Consider the following 24,722-nt stretch of genomic DNA (forward strand, 5'->3'; position numbering starts at 1 on the left):
CTAAGAATTTTGGGAATTCATTTAATAGTCTAATCCAAAGAGCCTCACAGCCACTGCAATATACATACAAACTACAGTCTATGTATTATTATTATTCTGCTTGGACTGTACAATGTGCTACACACGTATGAACATGAATCTCAAGTGTGTAACCAGTTACCCATATGGTTTTTGCCTCATCTCTAGCGTCCTTGAGTTTCCCTGGATTTTACAGTCAAGTGTACAGCCTGATCCTTGTTGTTATAGCTTGTCTGCACATTGGGCATGTCGTGACAACCACGCCGCATTCCTTGCACGTCTTTATTTGAAATGAAAAAACGCATCAGAAATGTCACCAAACTGATCTGGAAGCAGCACAGATCATAGAAGAAACAATAATTTAATCTCTTTTATTTTTTCACTTACTGTGTGGCCGCAGCTAAAAGCCATGTCCTTTGGATTAGTCAAGCAAATCGGGCATACCTTTTGAAAAGAAAAGGAATGTAAATCTCAGTATCCGAGAAACTGAGTGTACTCATTGACAAAAGAACAGTAACACAGGCGAGAAAAGAAGATAATTTACCGGCGCTGTAGCAGGAGCCGTTCTGTCACTTTTCTCTGCAGCTTCTGTCATTGGATGTGGCACCGATCTAATAGCATTGTCACGCTCAATAACCTCCGGTGGTGGTGGGAGTGGCTTCTGGTGCAGATGGGAACTGCGCACTGGTTTTCTACTGTTTATAAGCACAATCGAAGGTTTGCTTGGTTGCCAACTTTTCAAGAATCTAATGCAGTAAGACTATAAACACTAGTGATACAAGTAGGTACAAACATCAATCCACTTACTTGAGACTTAATGTGGCCTTGTATTGAAAAGGGATCTCCATGAGAGCTGCGAGTGCAAAAGCAGCCTCTTTTTTAGCCGCATCTTTGTGCTCCGACATTATCTTTGTGAAGTTTACAAACTGTAAAACGAAACAGAGTTTTTTTTTTTCACAAATTGCCATATCCGGAAAGTAAGCAACTGCTAATTCAGGGTTTTATTATATTACCTGGAAATTATCGAACTCACGGTGAGGGATATTGTCATCGAACTGTTTCATTGTGTCCCATGGTCCATCTCCTACTCCAACCAAGACGATCGACAGCGGGTAATGGCTGGAAAATTTTCATTGAAGAAAATTAATAATAAATATGAATATATGATCATGAATCTGAGCTAATTGAGTAGTTACCTAGCTGCCGTTATCGAGTTCATAGTAGCTTCTTCCTGTGGACTAAGTCGACCAAGCGGAACATCAGGATTCCTTGTAACCTGACCATCTGCAATAATGACGAGAACATGGTATTGCATATTGTTCTGCTCAACTATGTTGATGGCAGCATCAATAACCGGTGCAAACGAGGTAGGACCTGTTAGAACAGCGAAACACAGATTAAGCTTTACTACAAGACAGTACTAAACCAACCCTTGTGATAAATTTTGTAGTCAGAAGAAATACCAGATAACTTCAAATGTGGAACAATCTCTCTATATCGTTTAACAGCGTTTTCCAATCCTTGGCAGCTTTTGTTCTCAGGATAAAAGCTGAATACATATTGATCGCGTGTTGTCACTGCAGGAAGAGGAATACATTAAGCTGATAACCATTAAGAACTTTGCCAAATCTTGAAATTTAAAGCAAGAAGAAAGAAACTAACCATCGCCAAAACCAAAACAAGGTATAAGATCATCTTCATCAAAGGGAGACAAAGTACGACCAATTATGGATATTGCCTGCTCATACGGATTCAGTCTTTTACCAATGGCATGAAGACTTTTTCTATTGAATGAATATCTTCCTGCATCGAGCAAGATTCACAACATTGACCATCAAGTCCTCTCATCAACATGAGAAGCAATTTATAGAAAGAAAAAAAAATTCAAATAACCTGTCCACTCATTGCTCTTGGTGAAGTCAATTCCTAGAATCAGATTTGAAGATTCAAGTCCAGCTTCTCTCAGAGAAGTTATCACCTAACAGCAAAAGTAGCATAAGACGACACTTCTTCTTATGCATTCATTCATCACTTTGAAAGAGATTCAAGATCAAGAAATCAAGAAATAGATGGTGAAGTTATGAAACCTGATCCAAGCTGCTGAAATGATCAGCGATATATGAAGGTTGCTGATTACGTTTATCGCCTCTGTTCATTGAATCTACAGCACAAGAACCTTTAAAATCAAATCTTCTTGAGATAGAAAATAATCCAAAAATCAGAAATAAAAGCCACTGATACAAGTGGCAAGCATATACATATCAACCTGGACTTTGTTGAAAACTCAAAAGACTTGAATCTTTTTTCTTTGTAAGAAAAACCTTTTTTCTCTGGAGACAATCTTTCTTCTGTAAGAAGATCAGATTATTAAAAGAAGATGACACAGAAAGAGAATATGAAGATATATAAAAAAAAGAGAGAGAAACAAAGTGGGTTTTGTTGAATCTTGAAAGTTAGTGGAACGTGACCCTTTGCTTGCGGCGTCAAATAATCAAAGCGGTATTTTGCTCTCTCACACGCCATCAATCTAGACATCTTTGGTCTCCCTCTCTCTCTGCGTCATTAATGATTTATCCACACCCCAAAATCATGTGTAACTGTAGTCGACCAATCTCAAAAAGATTCATGTGGACAACGTGGCAAAAGCTTAAGCTGTTTGTCCGAAGAAAATTATTTGGGCTTTTCATTTCCACCAAAATATAAAACCCAGAACCATTTACTTGGGCTTTACTATAATCATCGAGAAAGCCTTTTTGTATCTTGACCACCTATAAATCCACCACGTTTTCAATCACACACAACATCCACGTGCGATTTGCACTAACAACCCATCTACGAACATCACTTAAAGTTTTTAGTCTTCACCGTTTGTTCATGTTGTTTAAGTTGGTACTAAATGGACCCCTAATCCAACAGATCAATTAAGGTTTTTCTTGTCATAAAATAATCTTTAGAGCTCAGCTTAAGAGAATACATAATTACAAGGGTGTAAATGGGAAATTCAGAAAAGTAATAATTGTTGTCTCTGCAACCAGAAAATGTGAAGACATATATTTATCTTCTTGAAAAGGCGAAAGATGTCTATAAATTGTTTTCGAACAGCCAAGGCTCCGCTTCAATCATTCGCATCAGTAAAAGCAGTTCCGAGAATTAGAGATTCACCGAAACGTCTCGTTTCAGTATTCGGAATCAAATCTTCTCCTCCTACATTTGTTACTCTCAGAGTTGTTTCATCGATGGCTTACGAGAAAGAGCTTGATGCTGCTAAGAAAGCTGCTTCACTCGCTGCTCGTCTCTGTCAGGTTAGGGGTTTCTTCTTTCTCAACCTTTTCCTCCATTTTTTCCGATTGTGTCATGACCCAGATTGTAAAGTTTGATTCTTTGGTAAACCCATTTTTGTTATCTTCCTAATTTCGTTTAATATTTTTGTGTATTGCATCTGTAATTGGGAATATATTCTAGTGATATAGTGTAATGGTTTATTTGATTCTTTGATCCAAGTTTTCTTTAACAGGATCTGTCTTTGTTTGATTTTGGTTGTTTCTCAGAAAGTTCAAAAGGCTCTGTTGCAATCAGATGTTCAATCAAAATCTGATAAAAGTCCAGTGACCGTTGCTGATTATGGTTGGATTATAACTCTCCCTGTTGTTAAAAGTTTCCCTCTTTGAATCTTACTGACATTGTAATGAATTCACATAAATTGGTCGAAATTTTCGCTGTTATAATCTGTCTTGTGTTGAGTTTCAGGTTCACAAGCAGTTGTTACTTTAGTCTTAGAAAAAGAGCTCAGTTCTGAACCCTTATCATTGGTGGCGGAAGAGGTGAATGAAACAGCTTAAAGTACTTATCTTGAGTTTGTATTTTAAGACTTACATTGTCTTAAAATGATCTATATAGGACTCTGGCGATCTACGCAAAGATGGTTCTCAGGATACTCTTGAGCGCATCACGAAACTTGTGAACGACACTTTGGCTACTGAGGAATCGTTTGGTGATTCTACTTTGTCCACAGATGATCTACTCAGAGCCATCGACTGTGGAACATCTGAAGGTGGTCCAAATGGTCGACACTGGGTCTTGGATCCTATTGATGGCACTAAAGGGTATGTTTTAAAACTATGTGCCCTAAGCTCAATCTTCTTATTTCAGATAAAATTGGTAAACTGATGGAACGGTATTGCAAGTGTTGTGTTCCTGACACCGACCTTGTTTTGGTGATTTTAGATTTCTGAGGGGAGATCAATACGCAGTAGCACTAGGGTTGCTTGAGGAAGGAAAAGTAGTTTTAGGTGTGCTTGCTTGTCCAAACTTGCCATTAGCATCTATAGCAGGAAACAACAACAACAACTCCTCATCCGATGAAATCGGATGCCTCTTCTTTGCTACGATTGGCTCAGGGACATATATGCAGCTCCTAGATTCAAAATCTTCTCCCGTCAAAGTACAAGTCTCTAGGGTTGAGAATCCTGAAGAAGCATCGTTCTTCGAGTCATTTGAAGGAGCTCACTCTCTACACGGCTTATCCAGCTCCATTGCCAATGTAAATTGCATCTCTTTCCTGCCATGTGATTCTAGTGAACAACTAAATAATTGTGCATCCATTTGATCGTGTTACCTCTTGTTCTGTACAGAAACTTGGTGTCAAAGCACCACCTGTACGTATCGACAGCCAAGCAAAGTATGGAGCTCTATCTAGAGGAGATGGAGCTATATACTTACGGTTTCCTCATAAAGGATACCGTGAAAAGATTTGGGACCATGTCGCTGGTGCTATAGTTGTCACAGGTAAGATAAAGCTTTCTATTTATGTTATAACACCGATATGCGAATAGGATTTGGTAATGAATGCAATATCGGATATTTGTGCGCAGAGGCGGGTGGAATTGTGACGGATGCAGGGGGAAAGCCACTGGATTTCTCGAAAGGGAAGTATCTAGATTTGGACACAGGGATAATCGTTACTAATGAGAAGCTTATGCCTCTGCTTTTGAAAGCAGTGCGTGAGTCCATAGCTGAGCAAGAGAAAGCTTCAGCTCTCTGATTCTTTCTTCCCTCGTTCTTTGTTTCGATCTATAACACTGTTGTTTTCACTTCCTCAACCAACAAAATATCGTTACATAAGTGAGAATTTTTCTTCGATTTTCTAAGATATAAATTAAAAAGTGCAAATCTGTTTTGGGCCAAGTATATAGTGAGCAGAAGACTGTTTAGTTAGGGGAAATATGGGCCGAAATAGGCCTTTTAAGGAAGGTTAACATGCACCGACGTGTGTAGAGCGCGTAGGCTACTCTTCATATTAATACGGAAGTGTAAGCGCGTTAAGTAGAATCTTTCCATATATATATGTGTTAGTATATGTTTGGGAGTTGGGACATATAAAATTACTTTTAATCAACAAGAAAAAAAAAAAGAAAGAAGATAAATTCGAGATTTTATTCCCAAATATAATATACAATCCCATTCACAATAAAGTAAGAAAATCGTTGGGTCTAGTCAAACTTAAAATGGAAGAGTACGAATCTATGCGAAATTATATAATATAGTACAGACACCATATATATATGTTCTTGTCTTAATCCCTGTAACCAAAGATATTTTGTGTTATGATTGACAAAATAAACCTGTTTTTTCATCGAAAGATTGACGAGACCGAGCCACAAGTTCAGACGTCATTAACACAATATATTAAAAGCAATTTGCAACATAAGTAAATTGCAATAGCTCTAATTATTTAGTTAACTACTGTATATAATAAAGGAAGAATATATTCGTCTATAAATAAAGCATAACCTCTTTAGAATAAAAGCATACCAAAAAAGAAGAAGGTTATATAAGTTAAACAAATACAAGGAACACAAAAAAAACAATCATTTTGGTGATATATATAGAGAGAATTGAAAAGTAACAAAATCATATATACTACATATCTTGCCAAAAGCATAAAATAAGAATTTCACCTCCAAAAAAAATAGAGAAACGTAGTTGTCTTGTTAATAAGTCTAAACATTTTACTACTTTAAAATATCTAAAATATAAATGTAAAAAATCTCTTTGTAGGGGAAAATATCTTGCCATTGGACCAATTCATTTCTTGGACTGTTTATCTATTAATGTTTTCCTCATTTTTTGGATTTTGTAACTTACAAGATAAAGGCAATTTGCAATATGCAGAGTATAAATAACATTTTTTTTTATAAAAGAAAATTGTACTAATTAAAAAAGAGTAAGAAAATTGTACATAAATAATTAAATATTAGGAGGAATGACACAACGTGGGAGAAACTTTCATTGTCTCTCAACTCTCAAGGGGTAGGGGACTACTTACTTTTTCCACAACGGTAGAGCAGATTATGAGAAAAAAATCATCTATATGTTTTTAAAAATACCCAAAAACAAATAAAATGTAACTAAATTAAATAAACAATTATTGTTATTTAAATACGCAGTGAGAAAAGAAGAAAAAAAAAAAGAAAAACAAATAGAGAAGAAAGTTTATGCTTCAGAGTAGCGAGAGGTTTTTCATATAAATCAATTGTTTAGAGAGAGAGAGATTTCATTCATTCATTCATTGGTTCTTCTTCGTCGTCGTTTCGTCTTTCAAGTTTGGTTTTTCAATGTCGTACGATGAAATGCTTTCTGCTGCAAAAAAAGCTGTCTCTCTCGCTGCTCGTCTCAGCAACGTACGATCACTCGTCTCTTTTTTGGGATCCTTCTACCACATGTTCTTCTTTCATTTCTCGATTTTCATTTTTGTTTTCTTCTTGTTCTTTGCTCGTTGACATTGAGATTGTGTGTTCGAACGGAGTTAGATGTTTTCTCTGAACTCTCTGTGCAAAAAAGAAAAAAAAAAAAAAGAGTAGAATGTGTGACTTTTACTTCTTCTCTTTTTTTTTTTTTTGTTGTTTCTTGGAATTTGTCAACTGAGTTGAGTTTTGTCAGATTAGGGTGAATTTGATGTTATGGAATGGGGATCTGAAATATTCGATCTTGTTATGTCTACCTGAGATTTTAATGGGTTTTAACAATCTTTTAAGTATTTTACTTTGATCTGTGTACTACTTAGTCACCTCAGAGAGTTGAGTGAGGTTTGTTAACAAAGTTGCTTGTTCCAGGAAGTGAGGAAATCTCTCTTGGTAACTGACGTTTGGAACAAATCAGATGATAGTCCTGTTACTGTTGCTGATTATGGTTTGCCCTGACTTTTCTTTTCTTTTTTTCTCTTCTTGCAATCTTCATCACCCCTTTTTGCCAAAATGTTAGATTTCACATCTGTCTTTGCTCATTAAAAGACATGCTTTTTCTTAAGGCTCGCAGGCGGTGGTTAGCCTTGTACTGGAAAGGGAACTCCAGAAGGAACCTGTTTCCTTAGTGGCTGAAGAGGTACCTAAGAACTCTGCAGGTTTTTCTTTTAAAATGCAGTAAAAGCTTATTTATGTAATTTAATTTGTAGGATTCTGGTGAGTTAAGGAAAGTTGCTGCTGAGACAGTTTTGGCACGTATTACAGAGCTTGTCAAAGATACTCTTGCAAGTGATGACTCATATGCTGCTTCTCCTCTGTCTTCTGACGATGTCCTCAACGCTATAGACCGTGGTAAATCAGAAGGAGGTCCTAAGGGTCGCCACTGGATCTTGGATCCTATTGGTGGCACTAGAGGGTGAGTCCTTTATTACTCTTAATGTTATTCATATTTCCCTAACCACGATATTTTATCCCAAAGTTAGCTAGTTAGTTACTTACTTGTAGTTTTCCAACTTCATCTCGTTTCATTGTTCAACTCCAAAGACTAGTCAATCTCACAACTCTAGTATCTGTTTTCTTGGTTTTGTTATTCACATTATTGAACTATCATAGACTACTTCAAGTTGACAACTTTTTGTTATTACTCGTGAAATTTCAAAATTGTAGATTTATAAGAGGAGAACAATATGCAATAGGATTAGCATTGTTGGTGGAAGGCAAAGTAGTACTTGGTGTAATGGCTTGTCCTAAGCTTCCTCTTGCATCAACTGCTGGCAACACACTCAAGTCTTCACCTGAAAATGTTGGTTGCCTTTTCTATGGCTCAGTTGGCACTGGGACTTATGTCCAGTCTCTCAGTGTTGACTCTCTTCCTGTGAAGGTAAAACTACTCAGAACCATTCTGTTTCGTTGCATCACTACTTGTATACCTTTTCAATATTTTTTGCATCAAAATTATATAGATTGCTAAAAAAAAAGCCATCAAATGTGCTATTAGGTGGAGGTAAGCACCATAGATGATCCCGCGAAAGCGAGTTTCTTCGAGTCATACCACACACCTGTCCCCATCCATAACACCATTGCTACGGTAAACCATCTTCCTTACATTCTCTAGATATCTTCCTGTTTGGTGTGAGTGTGACTCTGTTTTCTCTGTAACAGAAACTGGGGATAAAAGAATCACCAATCAAGATCAACAGTCAGACAAAGTATGCAGCTTTATCTAGAGGAGATGGAGAGGTGTACTTGAGGTTCACTCGCAAAGCAAGGCCCGAATCGATATGGAATCACGCCGCTGGCTCAATCATCGTTTCAGGTAAACCCATTTAGCTCTTATCCACCTAGCTTTTGGTCCATTGTTCATGAATGATCACACAAATGGGCTTGGGGGGAAATTGTATAATTTCAGAAGCGGGAGGAAAAGTGACTGATGCAGCTGGGAATCCGTTGGACTTTTCGAAAGGGAAGTATCTTGAATACAAGAGAGGAATTGTCGTTACGACGCAGAAACTGTTGCCAAGGCTTTTGAAAGCAGTAAAAGAATCAATTAAAGAAGAAGAAGAGGAAGAAGAAAAAGCTGCTTCTCTGAAACTTCACTAACACGCAACTGTAATATACTTATTATTGTTGTCTTTTGGGTATATATACTCTCTCGTCCCTGTGTTTTCTCAGTCTTATTTATTGAAGAAAAAATTATACTCACCTTTGATATATAAGAAAACGCTAATTTCTCTTTGAATATAGTTTTGATGTTACTAATTGCTCGTTAAATTATTTTCTTAAATTTTTGTTTTGTCAATAATCAGAAATTCATGAATCAATTTTGAAAATGCCAAGGTGATTACTACGGGACTAGTTAATTCGACAATAGAAAAAAGACGATGCCTTTCCCTATCGCATATTAAAAAGGACAAAATGAAAAGACCTTTCTTAAACAAAGACCAAGACGAAGAAATTTTGATAATCATAAAAAAAACTTACACACTCTGGCGAATCTTCCATGAAACTTCTTACATAAAAAGATTAAACTAGAGCTTACTTAGTGTATGGATTACGTGAATTTGTTGTTTAGGGTTTAAACATTAATAATGATCACTCTTGTTTTCTAACGAATATTATTACAATATGCAAACCGATACAAAAAAAATCGCGAGATATTCTACATGATAATATATATTTTGATACGTCTTACAAATATTCTTTAATATCTTTAATTGTCTTTCTTTGTAAACGTCAACTTGTTCTGTCATTACGTGAACGACGGTTTGCACCACCAACTCCGTCTTGCACGAAACTCGATTTTATATATCTACAGTGTTGACTACGTCCTCGCTCCGTCTGCCTGTGACATGAACAAAAAAATATATAACAATGTCTATAAATTAGTTCAATATATATATAAAAAACATACTAGTTTAAGCTCTTGAAGCTTTTCAATGTCTTACGACAAGGAGCTAGCAGCAGCAAAGAAAGCCGTCTCTCTAGCTGCTTGTCTCAGCCAGGTAATGACTACTTTCTCATTAACCATTGAGCTATACCGTCACGTGAAATTACCCTAACAATTTGGAACTACAATTAAAGCATGGAGCTCATTTGAATCCCTGAAACTAAAGAAACCTTATAATATAATAATGAATCAGGAGGTGCAGAAGACTCTGCTGCAATCCCAAGTATGGAGAAAATCCGACAGAAGTCCTGTTACCGCAGCTGATTACGGTTTGTACCTCCTCGTTTTGCATGCCTTTCAAATTCAAGTTTCGGATTTGCTAGATTCGGGTTCTCTCTAGAATCGATCAAGGAAAATGTCTTTACTTTATGGAATGGTTTCTTCAGGCTCACAAGCTGTAGTTAGTCTTGTATTGGAGAGGGAGCTCCAACCTGAAAAACTGTCCTTAGTAGCTGAAGAGGTGAAATTACTCAGGAACCCGTTTATCCAAGGTTTTATAGTGTAGATGTAACTCGGGTTTTATCGATTTACATCTGGGAAAAAATCTTACAGGAAACTGGAGATCTGCGAAAGAAGGGAAGTGAGGAGTTTCTGGAAGGTATTACAAAGCTTGTGAAAGATACTCTAGCTTCTGAGGGATCGTATGCTGGCTCTCCTCTATCCACAGATGATGTGTTAAATGCTATAGACAGCGGTAAATCAGAAGGCGGTTGTAGTGGCTGCCACTGGATTCTTGACCCTATAGATGGAACAAAAGGGTAAACAAATCTCTTTAACCTGTGTGGTTTCACAATGCTTTTACCTTTCCTGGCATTTTAGAAACCGGATCAATAAACTTCTCTGCATTTTTAGATTTGTAAGAGGAGAGCAATACGCGGTGGGATTAGCCTTGCTAGTGGAAGGCAAAGTGGTGGTCGGTGTCATGGCTTGCCCGAATCTTCCTGTGGCTTCTGCAGTTGGTGAGACGGAGAAGTCTTCCTCAGAAAATGTTGGCTGCCTTTTCTTTGCTACAACTGGTTCAGGGACTTTCGTGCAACCTCTCAATGGAAATTCTTCGCCACAGAAGGTATCATTTACCTATCCAAAGCTAAACCATGATCAATCTGCTATTGTTTGATAGTGTTAAAGAGAGTGAAAGCTATCTTGACAGGTTCAGGTGAGTAGCAATGATGTTCTTGAAGAAGCAAAGTTCTTAGAATCATACCATAAACCAATTCCCATCCATGGTACCATTGCAAAGGTAATATCAAGTGGAATTACAGTGTGCCCTTAAGTAGGCCATAACCAAGTGGAATTCTTACTACTAAAACAATCTGTGTACGGTTAGAGCAGAAACTCGGGATCAAAGCATTACCTGTAAGGATCGATAGCCAAGCTAAGTATGCAGCTATGTGCCGAGGTGACGCAGAGATATACTTGCGTTTCACGCTCAATGGATACAGTGAGTGTATATGGGACCATGCTGCTGGTACAATCATCACCACAGGTACAAAACCCTTTTCAACGCTGAAAACTGATGGCCTGAATGCATATTACAAAGCAACAGGTTGCTCGCTGTATCGCCAAGCACATACGGGATCTCGATTTAATACCCACTTACACTTATAATGAATAACGAAAATTACGAGAGGACTATTACTAAATAGAAGTCAACAAAATAACCTTGTGCAGAAGCTGGAGGCGTAGTGTGCGATGCTGCAGGGAAGTCTCTAGACTTCTCGAAAGGAAAGTATCTTGCTCACAAGACGGGGATCATAGTTACCACCAAGAAACTCAAGCCATGGATTTTGAAAGCAGTCAGAGAATCTATGGAAGAGGAGAATCTTTGTTTCTGAGACACAACTGAAGCTGTACAATATTTGTAATTGTCTGAACTGGTAACTGGTGTATATGCTTAGTCCATATAGTTGGATGCGTCAGCTATGAAAGAATAATGATACTAAGAAAAATTCAGTTTTATTTCTTTTTTATCTTTCAAAAATGGCTAGCAATATGTGTCCAAAAGGAATTACATTAGCCTTACAGATTCTTTTTACATAATCGAATCACCAAAAGAGGAGAAAAAGGACCTGGGAAAATAATCATGAGCATAAGCCTCCCCAGGTGATTCAGTTTGTTACTGAGAGCTGATTGTTGGATTTAAAGTGTTTAAGATTATGTTCTGTTCCAATCAGCCATCCTCTTCTTCTGAATCCTGCAGAAGAGCAGCACCACGTTTACGGGTTCTGCAAAAAACAAAGCTAAAGTTTCAGACCACAATTATCAATATTAATATGGATGCTGCGTATGAGATTTAATCAGGAGATGATAAGCATATACCTCCGGTGAGCAGGTACTCGTTTAACAGGTTTTGCTGTGTTAGCTTCTCGGGCAGATTGCTTGGCTGCAACCAAAAGATAAGTGGTAAACATGGTGATGTTGATGATCATTGTATACATAAAAGATTTTTTATTAATGTTTACATCTGAGATATCTGGGGACAAATTGAAAACATATTAGTAAACGTGGTTAAACTGCGAACATGACTAACCGGGAGAGTCTTGTTGGTTATCTGTTGATGGAGCTATAACATCTACCTTTCCAGAGGAGTATCGCTCCAGTTGGTTACGGGTACCATCCCTCTTATCCTGATCACAATTAAACGAGATATTTCAACCAAGTAAGAACAGAGCAGTGCTGCAGTGTTAAGAACAGTTGATTAGAAAAACACCATTAGAACTTCCAGACCAAAGATACCTGGTCATCAGTTGCTGCAGCTGAAGAACTCACTTCTCCTGATTGAACAAATAGGGATATTCGATAGTGTAAATAAGCGTTCTCTACTGCCATAAAGAGTGTCTGGTCTTTATTTGCAAAAAACAGGAGAGTGGCCTCATCGTAATAGTTAATTTACCTTGTAGGTGCTGCTTGCTCTTGAATGCTCTGAACAACTCGAAAGACAGATTAGCCATTGCCTCACTAGCAGATGAGTCTGCCATCTTTGTTAGAGGAATTATTATGCGAGGCATTCCTTTGGCCTTCTGAGAAACTAATCGCGCAATCTCGATACCTGAAAAAAAAATATGTGATTGAAACACAACAGGGAATTAAGCTCAAGCAGGCTAACAAATCACACGCAACACAACAATTAAGAGCATTCAACTAAGTTAGCATCTTCATTTTGATGGAAGTTGTCAGGAAGACAGTGAAGTAATTTTACCATTTGAAACAGAATTTTGTCCCAGGAGAAGCTTCACATTATCGGAATTCAAAGAAGCGACAGTGTAATCGACGAACTCAGACCACGAACCACCTATTCCCACAGTATCCCTCTGTTTTAAATCAAGTGCAATCCCAATTACAAGCCATTGAGATTATTCAATCCACAGCATAAGAAATCGAAACTGAGACAAAAAGAAGGAATAAGCAAAAAGAAAACAGAGAAAGGAAGAGTAAACGAACCATATCATCGAGCTGCGAGACGGAGAGGATCGTCGTCCAGACCCCGGAGACAAAGTCAGTGACATGGACTGTTAAGTTATACGAGTCGGAAGCGTAGACGTGGAAGAGACATCGCCGGAGAAGACCCGAATCCGGATCCGAACGTTCGGGTACGACTTCTCCAAATATTGGTTCGAACTTCTCGAAACTCGCCATTTTTAGAAAAAGAATCCGCGAGTTTTATGACTTAAGAGTCGTCTTCTCCTTAAACCGGTTTTTAGAGCCAATTTCCAATTAGTGTTACAGTAGTATTAACATTTAACCATGCCGAACTCGTACCGGGTTTTCGGTTAATTAAAAAGGATTTGTTTCAATGTTTTCGTGTATAATAAAAACCAGATTGCAATCATTACATTACAATATGGATCATATATCTGTAAATGTATCACTCGAAAAACCTTCTAAATCCCCTATTTGTAAGAACTGGCCGGAACCTTTTCTTCTTCTCCCAGAAAGAATGAATATATATATATGAAAAACAAAACAAAACCTTTCTATAACAAAGAATCAACAGAGACAATCCTGTGAACTAACGTTTGTGATGTTGAAGACTTCAAATCTGAGCAATGAAAAGTTCATTCCAAGTATCAGGGATCCCGGGTAAGCACCAATGCAAGCAATCGTTGATAATTGGAGTTGCACTCACGTTACTCGCCTTTTTTGGTTTCCTGGGTTTCAGTTTAGACCCTGAGATATGAGCTTCATCTCTTAGCTCAGAAAGTGCAGTTATGTCAAGAATCTTGATCCTAGTCCCATTCACAGCACTCTCAACTGTCGCATCCATAGATCCATCATCGCCTGTGATTTCTCTTCCTCTAGACAAAGGGACCGTGTTGTTACAGTTTCCCCCTGTATTCCAATCTCCGTTTTTAAAATGTCTCGGAGAAATTGTCCTGAAGAATGCTTTCAGCCGCGGATGCAATGGAAGCTGTGCATCGAGCCACTTTGCAACGCTGTGTATTGTGAAATCCTTTGCGTTTCTGATATCCTTAAGATATCCACCATCGACCCGTGTCCCATTTACATGCATCACCCAATGATTTCCTTCTATCTTACCTCTGTTCCAATGATGGCCTGTGTTTAGAACCAATACATCGAAACGATGAAGGTAGTTTCTCATGAATGCTGGTGGACGGTCCAAATGCATTGCAGTAAGACGAGGTGGATCTGTGTTGTTCAACGGTACCAAATCTGATAAACTAGCTGACCAATAATACAAGATTGTTGTGTTTGTTGCCGAGAACCGATAAGCCCAACCATCAGGACGGATAGCTCCTTTGGCTTTCACCAGACCGTATTCCCACCCCACATTTTGAACATCTGGGCTCTCTTCACCACCACTGGCCATACACATTAGGGATTGAAATTGTTGCCGTCCCAATGAGTCTCCTATAAACGCTATTGTCTTGTTCTGCATTCTAGAAATAAAACAAAGTTGCAGTAAGCAATTATGAGATATTTTGAAACACTTGCTCCGCTACAAGACATTCACACAAAATTCAATCTACTTACATCACATTACAGAAACAAAATATGTATGGTTCAAGAATGTTCATTATTCGAAAGTTCACAGTGTGCTACCATACCTTTTCAAGAAAGTGAACCTGTCAAACTGTGGCATGTTGCAACCTTCTGGCTGCCAGCGGTAACGCTCAAATGAAAAATCAGGTCTGCCCATTATTCTACAAGCCCACATGGTTGATAACCACTGTTTACACTCAAAACCAGAATACAATGGTCTCTTCCTGTCTTCAACCCATTTCCCCTTTGCAAAGTTACAAACTGAATCGAAGAACAAAATGTATCACAAAAACAGACTATAATTTCTTGAGATAACGAGAGTTCACAAGTTTTGGATCATTATAACAAACAAACAAAAAAAAGAGACTAAATACCAAAAGCTTGGAACATGATATAAAAAATACCTGAAGAAGAAGGTGAAAACTGACTTTTGATGTCAAAAAGAGAAGAAGTACGAAGAGGGTTTTTCTCGGAAACGAGGAGTATCACCACCAAAAGAATGAGGAGAACCAAGGCAAGTGATACACTCCCTTTGAGTAGGTGACTCTTCCCACTAAACATCTTAGAGTGAATGCCAGAGATAACATCAACTCCCACAGCAAAGAAAGCTTATTATTGCACTGTTTGTTGAAGTGGACCAGGCACAAACTGTAACAATATCTAATTTAGTCAGTCACAGAATCATGCGAAAGCAAAAAAACAAAACAAGAAAGGTTTTATCTTTAACTTAGCAATCAAAATCCCTAAATATAGCAATTGAGATTGTAATGTCGATGTGTTTTTAATGATAGTTTCTTCTTCAATCCGAATTCATCCAAATCGGTAAACAAACCAAATCAGGAAACTTGATTTATACCCCACTGGAAAAGAAAAAAACAGAAAACTCTACTCTTAAACCCAAAATCGAAATCGAAGAAAAAGGTTCTTCGCTAATGGAGCTCGTGCGTGATATCCAAATTCAAAACGAGGAAGAAGATAAAATATATACCGGAAAAGATTGATGATGATAGGATCTTCGAGGAGAGAGCAGTGAAGTGTAGAGATCTGGAGAGTGAGCAAATACGTACGAATCCACCTCCAAATTTGGATCTTTCACATGTTCGTCGTCGATATACAGATATCAATTTTGAATGAGTGACTCATCACATTCAACGTTGATGTGTTTGTTTGTTGGTTTTATAGTTTTATCGCCTTCTTGATTTATTTATTTTGCTATTCTTGTTTTGCCCTTTCTTGAATTTCCGGCGCAATAAAGTTGTCATAATTTTGGTTCTTCATCTTCTTTTTGTTTTCGCTTTAACTTTGTTCTCCATGGGAAAAAAAAAAGAAAAAAGCAAATGTAAAAAGATAACTACATTGAAGAAAAAAAAAACAGAATACTAGATGCGTTAATTACTGGTTTAAACTTAAAACTAGTTAATAATTTTGTTTAGGGAAAAATTAAAGAGTCAAGACTCAAAGACAATATTGTTTGCCATAAAACTTAACGAAAACATAAGATATTAAATAATAGTATTACCATTGTATTCATGCTTATATGTTTTGAAGACATGATTCCACTGTATACATTGCTTTTTTTTTTTTGTGTGTGTGATTTGTATCCCATTGAACAATTATTCATTATTCCGTCATCCTATTATATAATTCTATCTTACATGAGAATCATCATCACCTAATATTTGGATCGGCGGTGTCATCACCTAAATACATTAATGGTAAAACATGGGTTCGATTAAAACAATATTTTTAAAGAGAGTAAAACTCGAGCCGCATGACTATTCGTGAGAAGTGAGAACATCCTTGTAATTGACATGCTGGAAACTTCTTGGGGGCGTAGACTTTACACCGACACTACTGCAACATTCATCGTTCACTTCCTTAATTACCGCTTTTAAGATCCGGCGGCAGCACTCTATTATTATCTCGTAAAAGAGAAGTACAAAATAGAATGCGGATCGGGTCAAAATTAAAAAATTAACCTTATTTTAACAATTGGATACTTCAAAATTGGATATTAAGATGGATTCGGATACATACATCGGATACTTTCCATATCTCATTTTAGGATTATATTATTTCCATAACTAATTTTAGGATTTCCTAATATTTCTCTAACTAACTTAATAGAATATATTAGAAACAATTATCATTCTTCTTTCACTTTTATTTGATCTTATTTTCAATTTATAATATTATACTAAATATGAAAAAAAATTAAAATTTTTTTAACTTTTTTCGCATATGTTGCAATTTTGAATTTTTCAAAACGTACATATAATATTCAATTACACTCGGTTAAATATTTTGGACAATGATTTAAAATCATTATAAGTCATACCAATATTAAAACCATTGTTACATGAGCATATTAAAATTTTAAAAAGTTTCAAAATATTATAACTAAAAGTTTCAAATATATAAAAAAATTTAGATTTAAAATAGTAAAACTATTGTTTTCAATACATAGATGTAAATTTGGAGACATAAGTTTTATTGATAAAATATTATATATCAAACTACGTAAATTTTAGATAGTTCACAAGTAGTTTTTAAAATCACAATTATAATGGTAAATCGAGTTGTGAATAATGTTTTTACGATATGAATTATGTTACGGGTTGGTCCTTCAAAAAATATATTGTAGTTTGTAGTTTTTACGTCTATTCCTACTTCTACTACAAAAATGGTCAAACTGAATAATTTATCGATAAATATTATTTCGTGCTATAAAATTTTCACATTTTTTTTAATCGTAGCAAAACTCAATATATTATTATTTACTCACTTTTTCCTTTTATTATTTTATTTAAACTTATTTTTTTGGTAATCTATTTAAACTTATTATACAAATATATGATTCATTGTAATCGACTGCACTGTAATAAAATTAAGCTTTAATATATTTTAATCCGTTAAAATTTCTTTTTTTTAATAAAAAGTTAAATAAATTACTTTTAATAATCCGTTAAAATTTACATATAAATAATTATTTTCCCCGCTCTGTAGCGCGGGTCAAAACCTAGTTATTTTGTAACTAAGCAAAAACATGTGTATTAAATTTCTTCATTCAATGTATAATACTAACTTTTTATTAACGTGTTTAGATGTGTAATTTAGTAGTCTTTTTTTTTTTTTGTCATCAAAGTAACTACAACTAGTTCAACGGAGAGTGTAATTTAGTAGTTGACAAATAAAAACGATGCGTTTATTTTGGTATTCCTCTAATAAGATGATGAGTTAAATTGCATAAATACATAATAATAAACAAGCAAAAATCACGGGGACACTGGATGCGTCTCTGTGATTTAATAGGGAAACTATTGGGTCTTGATTGTAACTAATTCAAACATTGGTCCCTCATAAATAAATAAACTAATGAAGTCCCTAGAGCTTATTGGTCCTTCGATTTCTTACTTTCTTCGTTTTAACCACAAAATAATCGTTTCTGCTATTTTTGGTAACTGTATATTGTATTGTATCCGATCGTTTGAATAATTACATTCAAACCTCATTTAGTTTTGAGTTTTAGGGTGCTAAACAGAAGTTTTTTTTTAACGTGGTTATATATATGTCACATGATTGGAACAATATAGTAGCAATAGGCATTATAGCCAATAGAGGAGTAGAACATTAAAACATCTTACTTAAACTTTGAAATCATGATAGTTTTCATTAGTAGTTATATTATTGATATATAGCATACATAAATATGGCGAAATAGTTTACTTTTTTCTTTTTCTTTATTAAGAAACGTTAAAACTTAAAAGATACGCAAGAGATGTGTTGTTTTCCCCTATCTTTTTGTTGTTAATTTAATTTAGAGCATTCCCTAAATGTTAATCTACAAAAGAGGTATCATAAAATATTACTAAAGAAGAGTAAATAAAAAAATTTAAAAATCAAAGAAAGAGTAGAGTTTAAAAAGTGTGAATTTGCTTTATAGCTAAAATCATGCCGTAGTAACCACTCCTCAACAACTTGATTTATATCATGATTTTATAAGATAAATCTAAGTTTAGAAAAAAAAAGAAAAAAAAAGAATGCGAAGGTATTAAGCAATTGAATTAATAATATGATGTTTAAACCAAAAACAATATTAAAAAACGAATTAATTTTGCGAGTAATTTAGAGATTTTCGACCACTACTAAATTCAGGGCTACTCCGTAGTTCCCTCTTGATGACGAATCTAAAAATAATCCTTTTGTCCCCAAATTTTTAAATTTAAATCCATACTAGTAATATTTATTTGTTCATTAATTCAGAATTTAAGATATTTTTTTTTTGGCTGTGGATTAATTAAAGAAATCATAAAGAATCAATCTCTATCCTCTATATATATATACACCTTCCTTCTTCTCCCCCATCTCAGCCTCTCTCCTCCCAAGATATCCCGTGCCATTCGAATTTTCTCGAGAAAACGAAGTAAAATGGCTCCGTAGCTGCAAATTGAGTTTCAGATTCTCCATTTCTTTCGTAGTCTCATTGATTCTCGCCTGTATCAGGTCCGCCTTATGTACATTACTGCTCTCTATTCTTTTGTTTGTGTCTTTTCTTATGTTGCTGCTTAGTGATGATGTCGATGATGTATGATAATGGTGGCTCTACCTAGATCTGTTCCGGATCTGCTGTTTTTTCTTTGTTTTTATGCTGATTGATTTATTTCTTGTTGTTGTTGAGGCTTTTCGTTGATGGTGGTTATCTTAACTTGATATTTTATGATTCCGCATCTTTTTGCTCTTAGGATTTGAAATTCCATGTTGCGGAAGAGTGATTTTGAAAATTTTATGCTGACAAGCTTCTCGATGATTTCGTTGCTCGTCTGTATCTGGGTTATACTCTGATGACCAGGGTTTAAGCAGATCTGCTAACATTACCTTTCGTTTCGATCCGTGTTACATACAGTTTTTCTCTTATCCAGAATTCATTTAAGTGCTCCGATATTTCTTCATTTCTCCAAAAAGTTTATTGTTGGGTTTTCATCCATTCAAGTTAGAGATAATGGGGCTGATACATGCATCTTCAAGATATATGATAGTTTTCGTTTTACTACACTTGCTTTGCTGTGTCTATGGAAATGATGATATAGATCTTATTTCTCGCATAATATACATTTCTTTATTTCGCTCTCTGTGTAGGCGTACACGTATTGTTATCATCTGTTGCTCAATTCAGAAGCATGGCGCAACCAAGATACACTAGGATAGATAACAGGAGGCCTTCATCAAACTATTGCTCGACAGTGACAGTAGTTGTTTTTGTGGCACTATGCTTAGTCGGAATCTGGATGATGACATCATCTTCCGTTGGACCTGCTCAGAATGTTGATGAGGTTTCTCTGGACAACAAAGATGGGATAAAGAAACAGATGACCCCACCTGCTGAGGACGGAAATGGTCAGAAGTTTGACGGCGCATCTGGTGAAACACCCAATGAGGATAAAAAAGGAGATGATGATGCAAGCTTGCCCAAAGAGGATGAGAGCTCAAGCAAACAAGATAATCAGGAGGAGAAGAAAAAAGAGTCTACTCCATCCAGTGAGACAAAAAGCGAGACCGAAGGTGGGGGAGATAAAAAAGATGACTCCACGTCAGAAAATGGTGGTGGAGGTGATTCAGATGAGAAAAAAGATTTGAAAGACAACCCAGATGAAGAAAATCCTGACACAAATGAAAAGCAAACTAAACCTGAAACAGAGGATAATGAGTCAGGTGAGGATGGTGAAAACCAAAAGCAATTTGAGTCTGATAACAGTGAGAAAAAATCCAGTGATGATGAGAAAGAAACCAAAACAGGCAACGAAGATACTGAAACCAAGACTGAGAAGGAAAACACTGAGGCAAATGTGGATGTTCAAGTAGAGCAAGAGGGTCAACCTAAAAACGAGACCTCAGGTGATCTTTCGCCTCCTGGGGCACAATTAGAGCTACTGAATGAAACTACAGCACAAAATGGTTCATTTTCAACCCAGGCAACAGAGTCCAAAAATGAGAAAGAAGCTCAGAAGGGTGCTGGGGATAAACTTGATTACAAATGGGCAATATGCAATACAACAGCAGGACCTGATTACATTCCCTGTCTCGATAATGTGCAAGCCATTAGGAGTCTTCCGAGTACTAAACATTACGAGCATCGTGAGAGGCATTGCCCAGACACCCCACCCACCTGCCTTGTTCCTTTGCCTGAAGGATACAAGCGGCCAATTGAGTGGCCGAAAAGTCGAGAAAAGGTCTGTTGAATTTGTTCACCTCCCCATTTAGATATTTTAATTTGCAAGAACCTAATACCACCATTTACATTTATGCAGATCTGGTACACCAACGTCCCTCATACCAAGCTTGCTGAATATAAGGGGCATCAAAATTGGGTTAAAGTTACCGGTGAGTATCTAACATTTCCGGGTGGAGGAACCCAATTCAAGCATGGTGCTCTTCATTACATCGATTTCATACAGGAGGTTGGTATTCAGATGTAATTCTTTTGTCAGAAAGTCTGAATGGGATTACTACTTTGTATAATCCTTTTATCACCCATACCCCTGTTTCTTTTATGCATCCGCTTTTTTCTACTCCCTTATTTTGTCAAAACGACTGAATCGGTTCATACTTTGATTACTTTAGGGTTAGAATTTGTGCTTATGATGTTCCATTTCTGATGAAAATTTGCTTTCAGTCTGTCCCTGCTATTGCATGGGGTAATCGCTCTCGTGTGGTCCTGGATGTTGGCTGTGGTGTTGCAAGCTTTGGAGGTTTCCTCTTTGACAGAGATGTCATCACTATGTCCCTCGCACCTAAAGATGAACATGAAGCCCAAGTGCAGTTTGCTCTTGAGAGGGGCATTCCTGCCATTTCTGCAGTTATGGGCACGACAAGGCTACCTTTCCCCGGCAGAGTTTTTGACATAGTTCATTGTGCTCGCTGTAGAGTGCCATGGCACATTGAAGGTTAGCAGCATAGCCACAATAGATATAGTCTTTAAATGGAAAAATCCTGGATCTTAAACATTTCTTTCTATTGATTCGTCAAACTTTTTGTTATCTATTTTTGATGTTTGTGTGCACAACATGGCAGGTGGTAAACTCCTTCTAGAGCTTAACCGTGTATTGAGACCTGGTGGCTTCTTTGTGTGGTCTGCTACTCCTGTTTATCAGAAGAAAACTGAAGATGTTGAAATTTGGAAAGGTTGTAAGAAAACGTTATCCTTCTTACATAATTGCCTTGGAGCATGTTTTCTCACACCTTATGTTGGCGACTTTTGCAGCTATGAGTGAACTCATTAAGAAAATGTGCTGGGAACTTGTATCTATTAATAAAGACACTATCAATGGAGTAGGTGTTGCTACTTACAGAAAGCCGACTTCAAATGAGTGCTACACAAACAGATCAGAACAGCAACCTCCAATCTGTGCCGACTCTGATGATCCAAATGCATCTTGGTATATTTCTATACAATTATTTTTGTAAGTGTGCATAAAAAATCAGCGGTCTAGTTTACAAATACACGTTTTGTCGAGTGGTTTTTGTAGGAAAGTGCCGCTTCAAGCATGCATGCACACTGCGCCAGAAGACAAAACGCAACGTGGATCTCAGTGGCCCGAGCAATGGCCAGCGAGATTAGAGAAACCACCGTTCTGGTTATCAAGTTCCCAAACTGGAGTTTACGGAAAAGCAGCACCAGAAGATTTCAGTGCTGATTATGAGCACTGGAAACGTGTAGTGACCAAATCATACCTTAAAGGTTTAGGAATCAACTGGGCATCTGTTAGAAATGTGATGGACATGAGAGCCGTTTATGGAGGGTAAGTAAAACATGGTTTGCTTACGCTTTCCGCTTTCATCCGTAGCTAGATAATATACGGGCATTCAAGATACACTATATTGCATCTTTAATGTTTGTGTTGATTCTCTTGTCACAGTTTTGCGGCTGCCCTAAGAGATTTGAAAGTGTGGGTCATGAATGTGGTTCCAATAGATTCACCAGACACACTTGCAATAATCTATGAACGAGGACTCTTCGGTATCTACCACGATTGGTGTGAATCTTTCAGTACTTACCCTAGATCATACGATCTTCTTCATGCCGACCATCTTTTCTCCAAACTCAAACAAAGGTTTGTTCTGTAAGAAAGAGAGTCTCTGTTTTCAAACGATAGAAACATAATAAATAACAATCTCTTATTTTACTTTACAGATGCAATCTAACGGCGGTGATAGCGGAAGTGGATCGGGTTTTAAGACCGGAAGGGAAACTGATAGTTCGGGACGATGCGGAAACAATACAGCAAGTGGAATCGATGGTGAAAGCAATGAAATGGGAAGTTCGCATGACTTATTCCAAGGATAAAGAAGGCTTGCTCTCTGTTCAGAAGTCATTTTGGCGACCCAATGAAGTAGAAACTCTCACTTACGCCATCGCTTGAGAAGACTTACTTCAAGTCCCACTCTTTTTGTACGTATAAACACACTCTTTTAACTCCTTATCATCTTTTTTTATTATTTTTATTTTGTTTCGTTTTTTAGGAAGTTTTTTTTTTTAGCGTGGAGTCTGAGTTGAGTCAAGTCATTTGTTTGTACTATTCGCACATTTTTATGTTCTTGAAGGTAAAAGAACATTCTTGAGGTTCTTTGGTAAAGTTAGATTACAGTTTATAATGTCTTACTCTTTGGTTTCTTCTATTTGCTTGATTGGTATCAACTGCCGGTATATTTTAACTTGAGCAAAACTAGGTTTAGTCCAAAACTTATTATTTGATGAACATGTATGTTCAGTCAGATTTGTATCTTAAGATGATATAAAATGAAACCATATTTTCCTCATATATTGTTACTAGACTTTCATCAACGCGCCCCCAAAGTGATTAATGTGTGCAATGATACTAACTAATCTCACATTAGAGTTTAGCTTGATAGATTCAAACGGATAAGAGAATTTTCATGAATAGAGAAAGGTAGATACATTGTTGGATTTATATAAGAAAAGATAAAAAAACAAACAAACTTCTTCACCATTTCCAGAAAACATTGGAACCACACTTGTACTTGTCTTTGCCTTCGCATTCCAAAGCAATATCTTCTGAGATAAATGGGACTTTCTGCAAAAATTAGAAAACGAATAAGAACATCATAATCTCTTCAATTTGATTATTTCCCCAGAGAAAAAAAACATTTTAGACAAACCTTTTGCTTGGCAAGATCTTGGCAGCCAGTGAAATTCTCAGGGAACTTGCAGCTTCCGAATTGAACAGTGAATGCTCTCGCAAAGTTTGCTCCACTTGTTGCCAATCTCTTCTTATCATTAAGTTCCTGTAATCAAAATTTCAACCTTTAGGATCTTTAGCGAGATGTCAAGGTTAAGACTTTTTCAATGACTTACTTTGTTAGTTTTGCTCCTCTCGAGGTATTCATCAAAGACACTAGCATTAGCCGAAGCAGAAACAGCAGCAGTGGAGAAGAGTGTAGCAGCTAAGAAAACCATAGCGGATCTTCTTCCATTAGATCCATCAACATCATCACCAACAACTCGTTGTGCTTTGATCACAGGCATAACCATCTGTTTCTTCTGACCAAACCCAACTGATGAGTTCACCAAACCCACTTTCTGGTTTAATTCTGCTGAGCCAGAACCAGAGATTGCGTAGCTGCAGGTGAGAACACTCGAGTTCATGGCCGCCATTGAAGATCTCTTTTTTTTCTTTTGTTTTTGAAAAAATTCAAGAGTTTTTGAAGTTTGATTGGTGAGTGAGGAAGGAAGAGATTAGATTTTAGTATTAGAGATGAATCAGGATGATGATGACGTGGACTTGGATGTAATAAGGGATTGTGGCTGGAGTGTGGATAAGGTGAGATTTCCCTTCAGTCCTATTGGCAAAAGTCCAAGCCTTTTCTTATTACTCAAAGCTTGATGCTTTTAAAGTTTTTAGTCTTTCAGATTCTCAGTGTTTATGTGGTTAGATTCACTCGAGTCCCCACCACAAAAAACCTCTCAAAATCTCTGTTTGGTACTCAGTTTTATCAGAAAC

At 36.7% G+C, this 24,722-nt stretch overlaps 8 protein-coding genes and 1 long non-coding RNA gene across 12 annotated transcripts; 4 read left to right on the forward strand and 5 right to left on the reverse strand.

Moving 5' to 3' along the window:
• Position 1: 1 nt before the first annotated feature.
• On the reverse strand, positions 2 to 2,566 carry LOC17876911 (E3 ubiquitin-protein ligase RGLG3). Of its 3 annotated transcripts, XM_006280606.2 has the most exons (12): positions 2,487 to 2,505; positions 2,285 to 2,366; positions 2,106 to 2,179; positions 1,912 to 1,996; positions 1,681 to 1,821; positions 1,482 to 1,595; positions 1,215 to 1,392; positions 1,032 to 1,137; positions 826 to 944; positions 563 to 713; positions 406 to 462; positions 2 to 298 (listed from the first exon to the last, which is right to left on the reverse strand). In XM_006280606.2, exons 3-12 carry the CDS (start codon positions 2,172 to 2,174, stop codon positions 215 to 217), a joined length of 1,104 nt encoding a protein of 367 aa, XP_006280668.1. In that variant the 5' UTR covers positions 2,175 to 2,179; positions 2,285 to 2,366; positions 2,487 to 2,505; the 3' UTR covers positions 2 to 214. The 3 variants fall into 3 exon arrangements, with proteins under 3 accessions (XP_006280668.1, XP_023636378.1, XP_023636374.1); XM_023780610.1 differs by having other exon boundaries at positions 563 to 710; positions 2,285 to 2,566; XM_023780606.1 differs by having other exon boundaries at positions 2,285 to 2,564.
• A 509-nt stretch (positions 2,567 to 3,075) lies between these two features.
• LOC17876775 (SAL1 phosphatase) lies at positions 3,076 to 5,202 on the forward strand. Its single transcript, XM_006279575.2, has 7 exons — positions 3,076 to 3,320; positions 3,567 to 3,642; positions 3,766 to 3,839; positions 3,916 to 4,121; positions 4,243 to 4,558; positions 4,650 to 4,803; positions 4,890 to 5,202. Exons 1-7 carry the CDS (start codon positions 3,096 to 3,098, stop codon positions 5,057 to 5,059), a joined length of 1,221 nt encoding a protein of 406 aa, XP_006279637.1. The 5' UTR covers positions 3,076 to 3,095; the 3' UTR covers positions 5,060 to 5,202.
• Positions 5,203 to 6,544: 1,342 nt separating this feature from the next.
• LOC17876793 (probable SAL3 phosphatase) lies at positions 6,545 to 8,991 on the forward strand. Its single transcript, XM_006280646.2, has 8 exons — positions 6,545 to 6,698; positions 7,131 to 7,206; positions 7,325 to 7,398; positions 7,469 to 7,674; positions 7,926 to 8,139; positions 8,257 to 8,346; positions 8,421 to 8,574; positions 8,668 to 8,991. The coding sequence occupies exons 1-8, from the start codon at positions 6,633 to 6,635 to the stop codon at positions 8,856 to 8,858; spliced, it is 1,071 nt and encodes a 356-aa protein (XP_006280708.1). The 5' UTR covers positions 6,545 to 6,632; the 3' UTR covers positions 8,859 to 8,991.
• Positions 8,992 to 9,340: 349 nt separating this feature from the next.
• On the reverse strand, positions 9,341 to 10,347 carry LOC111828623. The gene is made up of 3 exons (XR_002832432.1): positions 10,256 to 10,347; positions 9,670 to 10,136; positions 9,341 to 9,600 (listed from the first exon to the last, which is right to left on the reverse strand). It is a non-coding gene; the product is annotated as an uncharacterized LOC111828623 (long non-coding RNA).
• LOC17874672 (SAL2 phosphatase) lies at positions 9,600 to 11,664 on the forward strand. The gene is made up of 8 exons (XM_006281426.2): positions 9,600 to 9,760; positions 9,899 to 9,974; positions 10,092 to 10,165; positions 10,258 to 10,463; positions 10,558 to 10,771; positions 10,856 to 10,945; positions 11,038 to 11,191; positions 11,377 to 11,664. Exons 1-8 carry the CDS (start codon positions 9,695 to 9,697, stop codon positions 11,538 to 11,540), a joined length of 1,044 nt encoding a protein of 347 aa, XP_006281488.1. The 5' UTR covers positions 9,600 to 9,694; the 3' UTR covers positions 11,541 to 11,664.
• On the reverse strand, positions 11,643 to 13,341 carry LOC17876426. The gene is made up of 7 exons (XM_006280957.2): positions 13,147 to 13,341; positions 12,905 to 13,016; positions 12,599 to 12,754; positions 12,442 to 12,479; positions 12,236 to 12,332; positions 12,025 to 12,088; positions 11,643 to 11,930 (listed from the first exon to the last, which is right to left on the reverse strand). The coding sequence occupies exons 1-7, from the start codon at positions 13,339 to 13,341 to the stop codon at positions 11,876 to 11,878; spliced, it is 717 nt and encodes a 238-aa protein (XP_006281019.1). The 3' UTR covers positions 11,643 to 11,875.
• Positions 13,342 to 13,489: 148 nt separating this feature from the next.
• LOC17877278 (protein trichome birefringence-like 14) lies at positions 13,490 to 15,973 on the reverse strand. Its single transcript, XM_006279577.2, has 4 exons — positions 15,695 to 15,973; positions 15,111 to 15,354; positions 14,772 to 14,967; positions 13,490 to 14,603 (listed from the first exon to the last, which is right to left on the reverse strand). The coding sequence occupies exons 2-4, from the start codon at positions 15,265 to 15,267 to the stop codon at positions 13,739 to 13,741; spliced, it is 1,218 nt and encodes a 405-aa protein (XP_006279639.1). The 5' UTR covers positions 15,268 to 15,354; positions 15,695 to 15,973; the 3' UTR covers positions 13,490 to 13,738.
• A 3,089-nt stretch (positions 15,974 to 19,062) lies between these two features.
• Positions 19,063 to 23,362, forward strand: LOC17875853 (probable methyltransferase PMT26). Its single transcript, XM_006281869.2, has 9 exons — positions 19,063 to 19,209; positions 19,843 to 20,933; positions 21,012 to 21,161; positions 21,377 to 21,647; positions 21,775 to 21,885; positions 21,965 to 22,139; positions 22,230 to 22,502; positions 22,620 to 22,814; positions 22,895 to 23,362. Exons 2-9 carry the CDS (start codon positions 19,884 to 19,886, stop codon positions 23,121 to 23,123), a joined length of 2,454 nt encoding a protein of 817 aa, XP_006281931.1. The 5' UTR covers positions 19,063 to 19,209; positions 19,843 to 19,883; the 3' UTR covers positions 23,124 to 23,362.
• Positions 23,363 to 23,567: 205 nt separating this feature from the next.
• Positions 23,568 to 24,473, reverse strand: LOC17876838 (photosystem I reaction center subunit N, chloroplastic). Of its 2 annotated transcripts, none has more exons than XM_006281713.2 (3): positions 24,077 to 24,473; positions 23,881 to 24,006; positions 23,568 to 23,791 (listed from the first exon to the last, which is right to left on the reverse strand). In XM_006281713.2, exons 1-3 carry the CDS (start codon positions 24,374 to 24,376, stop codon positions 23,636 to 23,638), a joined length of 582 nt encoding a protein of 193 aa, XP_006281775.1. In that variant the 5' UTR covers positions 24,377 to 24,473; the 3' UTR covers positions 23,568 to 23,635. The 2 variants fall into 2 exon arrangements, with proteins under 2 accessions (XP_006281775.1, XP_023633579.1); XM_023777811.1 differs by having other exon boundaries at positions 23,575 to 23,795; positions 24,077 to 24,456.
• Positions 24,474 to 24,722: the final 249 nt, after the last annotated feature.

The sequence above is a fragment of the Capsella rubella genome, unplaced genomic scaffold (assembly GCF_000375325.1).
Source record: "Capsella rubella cultivar Monte Gargano unplaced genomic scaffold, Caprub1_0 scaffold_8, whole genome shotgun sequence".
Classification (NCBI taxonomy): Eukaryota; Viridiplantae; Streptophyta; class Magnoliopsida; order Brassicales; family Brassicaceae; genus Capsella; species Capsella rubella.